This window comes from Impatiens glandulifera, chromosome 6, assembly GCF_907164915.1.
Source record: "Impatiens glandulifera chromosome 6, dImpGla2.1, whole genome shotgun sequence".
Classification (NCBI taxonomy): domain Eukaryota; kingdom Viridiplantae; phylum Streptophyta; class Magnoliopsida; order Ericales; family Balsaminaceae; genus Impatiens; species Impatiens glandulifera.
In genome coordinates this window covers 45,776,155-45,787,582 of record NC_061867.1, presented here as the reverse complement: position 1 = coordinate 45,787,582, position 11,428 = coordinate 45,776,155, and the positions used below count along the sequence as shown (strand labels likewise).

Genomic DNA, 11,428 nt, shown 5'->3' with positions numbered 1-11,428 from the left:
AATTGAAATTAAAATTAAAATTGAATATGAAATTGAGGAGTCTAATTTTAATTATTAGGGTTGATATATTATTTAAAATTAAGATTAATAATTAAAATTTATATGAATTCAAACTAATGTAATTTTATAATCCTCAATTACACTATTTTTAATTTGAAATTGTAATTCTAATTTTTACTTCTTTTATATTTTTTTTAACAAAATATTTTATTATTTTATTAATTTTATCTATACTAATTTTTTTCTTTTCTAAATTTAGTTTATTTAGATGTTAAAATGTTGAACCGATATTTTGTTTAACTTAATAAGTTAATATTATATACGGTAGTGTTGGGTAAACGGTACTAATTACATAGGTATAAGTTGTTACGGGTATAAATTGTAAAGAGGCATTAAGATATATAAATTATGAGAGGGTCATACGGGAAATGAATCTGGGAGAACGAATTCATCAGCGAATCTCCGTGGCATGACATGTAAGTAAAAAAATAATTATTTTTGTTTTCTTTTCCACGTAGGATAATTCTCACTCATTTTAAACTCCCTCTTAAACTTTCTCTCATTTTCGTTAAAACCCTAACCCTAAGTATCTACTATTTTTCAAACGAAATTCGCTCAAACCCTAATCCTAAGTATCCGCTACTCTTCAAACGGAATCCGCTCAAACCATAATCCTAAGTATCTGTTGCTCTTCAAATGGTATCCGCTCCTCTGTTTCTTCTATTCAACTTCTTCTTCTTCAAACGTTATTCAACTTCTTCTTCTTTAAACGTTATTCAACTTTTTCTTCTTCTCTTATCTATAAAACGTTTCCTTCTACAAACCCTAAATGTTTTGTTACTAATTAGCATCTGGTTATTGTCATAGTAAGTATGTCAATAATGACAGAAAAGAACAGTAAGACTTTAGGTAAAAGGAAAACTTCAGATAGAGATGAAATGTAACAGGAACTTATCGTTGTTGTACTATTTCCATTAATGTGTTGTCTTGTGTCGTATACGATGTTGCATATGTGTCATATATTGTGTTGTCCCTTGTTGATAAATATTAAGCTTAAACTGTTAATATTTTGTTTTCTTGTGTGTTAACTATGTTGTCATGTGTTTTTAGTTATGTTGTCTTATGTCGATTACAAAACTAGTGTCTTCTTTTTTATTTTGTGGAAGATTTAGTGGGTGGTATATAACAGGAAGATTACCAACAAGAATGTTGTTCGCTCTGACCCCCTACTAGTGCTTGAGAAGGCTGCTTCTAAATTCAAGGTCACATCTCTATCGAAAACAATAAACCTGCGAGAAGAAATTTGATTCGAGGTAAAGGAGCCCAATAGTTTTTTCGTTAAGGACCTACCCAAAAGGACTATACCATCTTGTTTGAGAGCTAACGGACCTACAGAAACAAGTTGTGAGGGATATAGGATTCGTCTCAATGCTTTCATTGAACGTTTCTAAATGTCCAACGAAATTGTCACTTCACCTCTTGAAAACTTTCAAACCCAACAAGAGTTGGTTTCCATTAAGCAACGGGGAGAGACTAAGAATACACGAAGAGGATGTCTATAACATTCTGAATCTCCCCCGAGGTGACATTGCAATCGAGGAGTCGATAGGAAAATATGAAGACTCTGAATCACTGGAATATATCAAAGTACTGAGGGAATGGAGGTCAAGAGGGGTGGGGCAACCGAATAGAGGAGCTCCTTCAACAACATGCATGCCAAATATTATTAAATAGAACCTATCCGCATATGACAATTTCAAGTGTGATTTTGTCATCTACGTGGTATCGAGTTTTCTTTTCACCAATCAGAATAAATCTTGCAGGTAAACCTTAGTCTTACACTATGTTGTTCCGTGTATTATACTATATTGTCATGTGTACTACACTATATTTGACGCAGATATTCCATTACCGTGGACCTGTGAAGTACGAGGTTGGTTTTTCTTGCCACTCTATAACACTATCAAGAAGTTCGGTGTATACAAAATTGCACTAATTTAAATTCTTTATTTCAACAATATTCATCAGGGATTTTAAAATTTTGAATCTGCAACATAGTTTAAGAGACATAATAGTATTACACGGGACAAAAGAGTGTAACACTACTGACAACACAATGAAATATACGGGACAACATAGTGTAATACACAAGACAACATAATGTAGTACACGAGACAATATAGTATAATACACGGGAGAACATAGTGTAAGACTAAGGTTTACCTGCAAGATTTATTCTAAATGGTGGAATGAAAACTCGATGCCACGTAAATGACAAAATCACACTTGAAATTGTCATCTGCGGATAGATTCTGCTTAATAATATTGGCATTAATGTTGTTGAAGGAGCTCCTCTATTCGGTTGCCCCACTCATCTTGACCTCCATGCCCTCAGTACTTTGATATATATTCCGGTGATTCAGTGTATTCATATTTCCCTATCGACTCCTCGATTGCAATGTCACCTTGAGAGAGATTCAGAACGTTATAGACATCCTTTTCGTTTATTCTTAGTCTCTTCCCGTTGCTTAATGACAACCAACTCTTGTTGGGTTTGAAAACTTCAGAAGGTGAAGTCACAATTTTGTGGGACATTTAGAGACGCTCAATGAGAGCATTGAGCGAATCCTATATCCCTCATAGTTTGTATCTGTAGGTCCGTCAGCTCTCGAACAAGATGGTATATTCCTTTTGGGTAGGTTCTTAACAAAAATTTATTGGGCTCCTTTTTACCCTAAATCAAATTTTTCTCACAGGTTATATTGTTTTTAATGGAGTTGTAGTCTTGGTTTAGAAGCAGCCTTCACAAGTACTAGTAGGGTCAGAGAGAACAACAATCTTGTTGGTAATCTTCCTATTATATATCACCCTATTAAATATTTTTCAAAATTAAAAAAGAAGACAATAGTATTGTAATCGACATAAGACAATATAACTAAAAACACATGACGACATAGTTTAACACACAGGACAACACAATATTAACAGTTTAAGCTTAATATTTATCAACAAGGGACAACACAGTACATTATACAAATGCAACATCGTATAAGACACATGACAACATATTAATGAAAACAGTACAACAATGATAAGTTTTTGTTACCTTTCATCTCTATCTAAAGTTTTCCTTTTACCTAAAGTTTTACTGTTCTTCTCTGTCATTGTTGACATACTTACTATGACAATAACCAAATGTTATTTAGTAACAAAACATTTAGTGTTTGTATAAGGAAATGTTTTATAGATAGGAGAAGAAGAAGTTGAATAACGTTTAAAAAAAAGTTGAATAACGTTCGAAGAAGAATAAGTTGAATAGAAGAAGTAGAGGAGCGGATACGTTTGAAGAGCAACAGATACTTAGGATTAGAGTTTGAGCAGATCCCGTTTGAAGAGCAGCGGATACTTAAGATTAGGATTTGAGCGGATTTCGTTTGAATAGAAGTAGATATTTAGGGTTAGGGTTTGAGCGGAAATGAGAGGGAGTTTAAGCGGAGATAAATTGAAGAAGGGTTTTAGCAGAAATGAGAGAGAGTTTGAGCGGAAATAAATTGAAGAGAGAGAAGGTTTAAGAGGAAATTAGAGGGAGTTTGAAATAAAAGAGAATTAGAATTATCATACGTGGAAAAAGAAAAAATAATTAATTTTTTACCTAAACTGATGGATTCGTTTTGTATCACCTCTCTTTATATTTATTGTTTTGATTTTTTTATTTGGGCCATATTCTTCTTGTAAATCTAATTATTGTTTTAATATATAAATATCCCTCTATTTAGTGATATCAAAAAAATATATACAAAATGAGCTATATTTTTAAATTAAATAATATTTTTTATAAATAAATTGATAGAATCTCAGTTCTTAAGCACGACTTCAAGTTACTATAATGCTACAAGACTAGACTATTTTTTATTATGTAGAAATATTTTAGTTTTAAAATACTACAAATTAACAATTCTAATGATATTTTATTAACATAGTCTATTATGATTTTTTTACATTTCATATTTAAATTGATCTATAAATTTTACATTTATTATGTGTTAAATTTAGTAATAATCTAAGTTTTAATTAATAAATAAAAGAAAAGGAAAAAGCAGACATTCTCTATCTCCAAACACAAAAAAAGAGAGTATAATTTGAATATGATGTCAAAATAATTTATATCTATGATCACAAATAAATTATATATATATATATATATATATATATATATATATATATATATATATATATATATATATATATATATATATATATATATATACTAAACAAAAATAAAATTCTACTTTTAACTTTGACAAGAGATTATAACAAAATATCAAACATAGTCTAAATAGAGAAATAATGTATTTACAAATCTCTTGAAATATTTTTTTACATTTTTTTTTATTAAATTTACGATCCACTTATAAATATACAATTATTCAACATTTCTTATAAATTTATCTCTTTTGGTGAATGAAGAAAAATTTTAAGTTTAAATGAAGGTTATGATAGTGGGCTTCATTGAAATAATTAATCATTTATATTGATGTTCTTTTTATATTTTATTTTCATTTCACATTCAACTGTTATTTTTATCAAACTTTTTAATTTATTTAAGACAGTCCCTAGACTTGGCCTTAAGATTATTTGATCCCCTCTAAAATCAAATTGAGTTAAGAACATTGTTTTAAATTAATTTCAATTATCACCTTATTTTTTCTATTAATTTTGACCTAAAATTTTGTCTAAATCATTATATAATGAATATAATTTTTTTATTAATTACCACTAAACATTAAATGTATAAAATACACAAATTATTATTAAAATATTAATTAATTAATTAATTTTTTATTTAAATTTATTTAAAAATTCCCAAATGAAAATAAATAATTAATTTATATAATATATTTAAATAACAATCTTTTTATATAAAAAAATAAATGTTTAGTCATGATTAATAAAGAAAATTAAAATAGTACTCTCTATTTTTGGCTTTGTATGTAAATAAAAAAAATATTAATTACTGAATTTTATTTTTTAAAGTTATAAATCTTAATACTAATTAATTACTAACATATTATTTTAAAACTCAATCACATTAATATATCATTTTTAAGAACTTTTTAAAGCTTAATTTCTCATTTTTTTGTGAATCATATAAACAAAATATGTTTATTTATATATATATATATATATATATATATATATATATATATATATATATATATATATATAGCTTATAATATTTTTCACATAGTTTTACAACTATATATAATTTTATTTATTTTATTTTTTCAATTATTTTTATTTTAAAGCATACAGCACTTGATTAAATAAAAATATTTTTTCTACATAAAAGATAATTTAAAGTTAAAATTAAATTTAAAACAATATTTGTAAGTCAATTTGATTCCTGACCTGTCAAACTTAACCTAACTTTTTTGGGAAAAATAAAAACAAAAGGTATAACATGTATAAAAAAAAGGTAAAAAAATTGTAAATATGGTATTTAACCCATGTCTAAAATAGAGTCTAAATAGCTCCAAATATTCAATAATGATTAATCTAAAATATGTATATAGCAACAGCTTTATAGCCAGCAGCAGACTTTTTATTAATAAGATATATATTGAACAAATATTGGTGCAACCATACCCAAAATCACAAGGGGTATGTATGCATAGAAAAAATTCCTCAAAAAAATTGCTTGTTTATTTGTCAATTCAAGCCTTCTTTATATCCTGTTCGACTCTCCAACTGCTTTCTCCATTCTCGTATACCAGTCGCCAATACGCGTGTGTGTCACCATGTCCTTACCTGACCTCAAATAACGAATGGGCCGCAAAACTCCGTATACAGCTAAATCCGCTATATTAGGCTTTGAACCTCCTGAAACAACACATGGTTAAAGATAATTTTTTAAACTATAAGCTTGAACCATAAGCAAATCTAAGAAATTTGTTTTTGTTAACAAGAATTGAAAAAAAGACTCGTTTAGCTCAGTTGGCAGAGCGGAAGGCTCGTTACTACATTTCGCGTCTTCATGACCATTTTCAAACAAAATACTTGAAATTTCATTACAACCATATTCAGCTCTTAGCCCAAGTACTATATTTGGGTGTCATTGGATATGGAAGAAAGAAAAGAAAAGGATAATCACATATCTACAGATTTGATAGACTCAAAGGATTCATGATGCAATCTGAAAAAATAATCATTTGTTATGGCAAACCCCCTGTAATGGTTGAATGCAAATTGCCTTGATTTTTTATAAAAGAACTTTTTCAAAAAAAACATGTATAGTTATGAGTACATGAATTTAAAAGGGCCGAACATTACTTCATACCTAAAGCTCAATTCATCGAAAAATCACAAATAATTCCTCAAGCAAGACTACTTAGGTGTGCATTGAATCTTAGCCCTCAAATAACTCTTTATCCCATCATCAATCAAATCATCAACTAAAATACTCTCTTCTTATTTATTTTATAATTGTTTAATGGGCAGTCTTGTGTTTTCACCTACAATTCAAAGAGCATATTGGACAGTCTTATTGTTCACTTCATTTTCCTACCGAATATTACTAGACATCTGACACATTCTACTTGTGAAAAATCTTTAATTTGATGAATAAATCACTAAAACTAATTCCAATTAGAAAAGGTATGCATACAATTATCAAATGCAATTTGATATGGAGGGGTGGTAAAAACAAATTTAGGAGAAGTAAATGGAGTAAATTCAGGCTTTAGTAAATATAAATATATATTTTTTTAAATCGGCTGTATAGTGGATTAAGTAAATATATTAGCAGTGAGAATTTTTAACAACACAATTCAAATGAATATCAAGTCTTAGGCCGTGTTTGATCTAGGGTGATTTGAATAATGAAGTGGTTGATGTACGAAATGGGTTATTTGGGTAAAATGACCAAAATGTTCTTATTTGATATTTTTAAATTTTAATTGATGATTTGAACAAAGTGATGGTAAATTAGATTGAGTTATTTGGAAGTAATCTCAAATAACCCATTTCAACCAAGGCCTTATTTTATTTACTTTAAGATGAGGCGAAAGAGATATTATTAAGGGGTAAAATACGAACCAAGAAAGTCTCGGCCATCCAAAGCATCAACCCAAGTTTCTGCAGCTTCATACAAGGCAGCACGCTCATCAGTAATGTTGTATTTTTTCTTCAGTTTCTTGGATACAAAGTACATGGCTGCAGCTCCAGCATACTTTACTGTAAGTTTCTCAGTGAAACTGAAATTACCTGCATGTACAATCTCGGAATTAAATAATTTTTATTTAAAAAAAAGACTTTAGTACTTAGGAGGTGAAGGTTCTACATGAAAAGACAAAGGATAAGAAATTACAAAATGTTCATGTACACGTGCAAGTAAAAGTGTAACACATATTTCATAAATTTTAAAAGTAAAAAAGGGGAAAACAGTATATTTATTTGTTCTCATGGATGTACAGAAAATTTACTAAGAAAAAACAAAGGACAATCTCATAACTTGCAAAAAACACATTAAGAGAGAATGATCTTAGGAGAACAATAGCTTGCTAAATTATCTCTCAGATGTACTAAAGATACTTACCATTGCTAGTGATATAATCAAAAGATTCTAAAGCCTCAGATGTATTGCGATATATATTTGGTGAAAGAACATGCACCAGATGATTATCCACCCACCTATAGAGAAAAAAAAAACACAGGAATTAAGGCTGATGAAAAACTGATTTTAGTGATTGATAGTACATCCTAGTAATGAGGAAACATGTTTGAGGTCTTACGTGAACAGAAAGAATGTGAGTATTAAACACAACGCCATATATACTTCTAGGTAATTAGTGTGCATAATTACTAATTAGTATATCTGATTATAATGATTGATCTTACATCCTCTTAATGAGAACATGTTTTAAGGCCGTAAGTGAACAGAAAAAGAATGTGATTATTAAACAGAACGCCAGATATAATTCTAGATACTTAGTATACATCATATTATTCATAAGGAAACTGAATGTATATTGGTATTTTCAGTGGTAGTTATTTTCCTATGTCTAGAAAGGCAGAGATTACACCAAATTCCACTAAATACAAAAAGTTAGAGAATACATAGGTCTTAAGTGAGTAATTTTGGAATGCAGATGCCCTGAAATTAAAAAAACAAAAACAAAACTGGAGATAGACTGAATCTCGCTCCCTATAGAACACAAGTCCTAAAGAAAGTCATTTTACTCTGTGGACGTAGTGAAAAAAATGGAATTAGATTGGATCTCAATCCCTAAAGAACACACAAGTCTAAAGAGAATTATTTTAACATGCGGATGTCCTGAAATGAAAACCTGGAATTGATTTCATCTCATTTGTAGAATACATGAGTCTCAAAAAGAATGTTTTTTTACAATGTGGATGTACTGAAATCAAAACATTGTAATTAAACTGAAACACCTTCCTATTTTAGGTGTTTTGAGCTGCAGAAAAATTAAAGAGTATCTTACTCAAAAACTCACAAAATGAAACTAATTACACTCGGTGTTCAAGTGGGAAGAACTTAATTAACAACATTCTATTTATATGTGAGTGTTTTAGTTTGAGAAACTACTACACATCATATTAACATGCGAAAGAGCTTTTTTAAAAGTATATGGGCGTTAAAATTGATTTGGACAAAACAGATAGGTCATTATATATATTATAGATTGATAACCATATGGATATATATTAAGAAAATATTTTTATATAATTATAATAAGAACTAGGAACAAAAGGCATATCTACACATGATGTTGTGTCTCACATCATCAGAAACCACAAGAAATAGGAAAAACTTATAAGTTTGAGGCTATTAAGTTATAGTTACCTTCCCAGGTGCCTTTCAGGGTTAGGTTGTGATGACTTGATTGTTTTCCTAAGCGTTGGCCTATCTTCTCACATATGTAGTGTCGAGTGTCCAAGGTGTTAAAAATGGTGAAACAATGACAAAACAAAGTGTCACAGTGGCCACCAAAACAAAGTGTCACAGTGGCCACTTTTTGAGTCCTAATCAAACACAAGTCTCAACCAGTGATGGAGGGTGATGATATCAGCATATGTCTAAGTTTGGGAGATTTCAGTGTTGAGTTTGGGAGAACAAGAACTAAGAAAAATCAATTTATTGGGTTTTATTTTTACCTTCTTATACCTTTTGAGCTTGGGTTGGAATGGCCTGGTTGTTTTTCCTAAGGTGCTAATATTATATATTCTCACATTCAGTTCTAGGGTGTTACACATGAACTTTCTCAATTGGGAAAATCTACCCATGAAAGCCTAAAAGAGCATAACTACCCACGAGCCACTGTAATGGATGCAAATTGCCCACCCATCCAAACAATCTCCTCCTAACCTAATTGATATACTAACTAATACTAATAAGGCCCACTAGGTCAAGCCCATCTCTTGACCTAGTACCTAACACTCTTGTTTTATTTCATTCTATAAATCATTTGTACATACATCAATATATATGCAGAAGACACAGATTACGATAATCAAAATAGAAACTGCTTTCTTTTGTGTGTTGCGTGATGGTGGTGGTGACGGGGAGCAAATGGTCTCACTCGTAGAGTATATGACAAATGAGTGACCATATCCTTCTTTTAGTGCAATGCAACCAATACGAAAATCTCATGCCACGTAAAAGAAAAAATATTTTTGAGTCAGAAAGTCTGAAAAAATTATTTTTGAGTGACCAATCATCATACTTTACTTTACTTTTGTTCAGGTCTTAGCCTTCTATAGTTACATTTTGAACCTTCTAGCTGAGGTATCTAAACCATCAATCCAGAATTGCATAAAGAATCAAATATAAGTCATTTCTTTAAAAAACAATCATTGAGCAGCAAAAAGTAGCACAGAAATTGAGGTACCTTCGCCATTTTATCTCTTCGTCATCCTCAGGTATGGAACCAGCTGTTTTTTTGGGATGGATTCTGTCAGATAACTTATCGATGATATCTGACAAATGCCAGCAAAGAAAAAATGGAAAATAATTAGATATAAATTAATACTATGAAACACTACTTTTTTAGATACTTAAGTTTTGAGTCAAACAAGAAAGTGGAGAAACAGTGAAAAGGTAACAAGCAGACCTGAGGAATCAACCAGCGTCTGGCCATCCACCACCAATATTGGCACCTTCTTGTATTCAGACCATTTAATTTCTTTCTTACTAATTGGGTTGACCTCCACTACTTTGTATGGTATGTCATAATAGTCCAAAAAGGCTGATATACGACAAAACCAGTTGCTATTACCAATTTATGAAGATAAAGCACAAGAATATAAACCAGAATAACAAATAGCAAGATATTACATATCATCAAGCCATTAACAATAAGAAAAGTAGACCACTGAACTTCATGGTGTAACACATAAAAGTCAAACAATAAATATAAATAGAACCTATGTTCAATCCAAATTCCTTCTTTGTCACATAGTTGGTAAAGAAAATAGCAGAATATTTGAACCAAAAGGGTCTTAACCTTACAGTTATCATCAACTTCCTTTAAGAGGTTAGGAATTCAATATTAGTATTCCGGCCTTGTATGTTAACAAATTTAATAATAAGAAACAAGACAATGCCAACTTCAAACAGCATTGCAAAGGGCTGAAGTAATGATCTTTAAACCTACCCATTCTAAATCCTGCTTTGTATCAAACATTTACAAGGATCAACATTCAATCAATCGCAGATAACATTAGGATTTCATTGTACTAATCATATTTATCACACCCAAGTGAAAGAACTGACCTTTAACTTTGTTACAAAAAGGGCAAGCTTCATATTGATAAAGAACAACGTCCTTGGGAGCAAACTCAGGTGAAAGAGTCTCTTTCGCGAGAACCTCCTGAAACAGCGAAACAGATCCGACGGTTGTAACAACAGCACAGGCGATGCCGAGAGACGCAACGCGAGCGGAAGCACTGAATGTTGAATTGAAAAAAGTGGAAAACCAACGGGGACCAGTAGAGGAACCGGCGGCGCGGGCAGAGCTATACTCTGCAGACTGAAGGAACCTATATTGGGAGCAAGTAACTGCATAACCTTCGTGAGCAGGGAGAATAGCTTGGCGTAGTGTTGAAGAGATGAAAATCGGAACCCTTCTCATGGTGGAAATTGGTAGAAATTTTTTGTAGATCTCTCTTCCTTAGTATTTTCTCTTGCTTTTGTATGAATTCATGAAAAGTTTTGCTTTTATGTTGAAGAATCATGTGCTTATTTTTTCTCTTTTTTTTTTTTTTATGTTAAAAATTTGTATTAACATAAATTATTTTAATCAATTAACTTAAATTATTATTATTATTTTATTATTAATTTTAATATTAATATTAAAATATAAAATAATAGAAGTAACCTTAAAATATCAATTCACTCAGACTTAAAATA

General features: G+C 30.3%; 1 protein-coding gene across 1 annotated transcript; it reads right to left on the bottom strand.

The window, feature by feature from the left end:
* Positions 1 to 5,476: 5,476 nt before the first annotated feature.
* On the bottom strand, positions 5,477 to 11,215 carry LOC124944132 (prostaglandin E synthase 2-like). The gene is made up of 6 exons (XM_047484606.1): positions 10,793 to 11,215; positions 10,131 to 10,265; positions 9,909 to 9,996; positions 7,595 to 7,689; positions 7,096 to 7,263; positions 5,477 to 5,880 (listed from the first exon to the last, which is right to left on the bottom strand). Exons 1-6 carry the CDS (start codon positions 11,148 to 11,150, stop codon positions 5,726 to 5,728), a joined length of 999 nt encoding a protein of 332 aa, XP_047340562.1. The 5' UTR covers positions 11,151 to 11,215; the 3' UTR covers positions 5,477 to 5,725.
* Positions 11,216 to 11,428: the final 213 nt, after the last annotated feature.

Excerpts from the sequence above, each read along its gene's own strand:
- LOC124944132 (XM_047484606.1), bottom strand. The coding sequence starts at position 11,150 with ATGAGAAGGGTTCCGATTTTCATCTCTTCAACACTACGCCAAGCTATT. Across the intron at positions 7,264-7,594 it reads TGATTATATCACTAGCAATG|GTAATTTCAGTTTCACTGAG; the intron begins GTAAGTATCTTT and ends TTGTACATGCAG. Across the intron at positions 5,881-7,095 it reads GGATGGCCGAGACTTTCTTG|GAGGTTCAAAGCCTAATATA; the intron begins GTTCGTATTTTA and ends GTGTTGTTTCAG.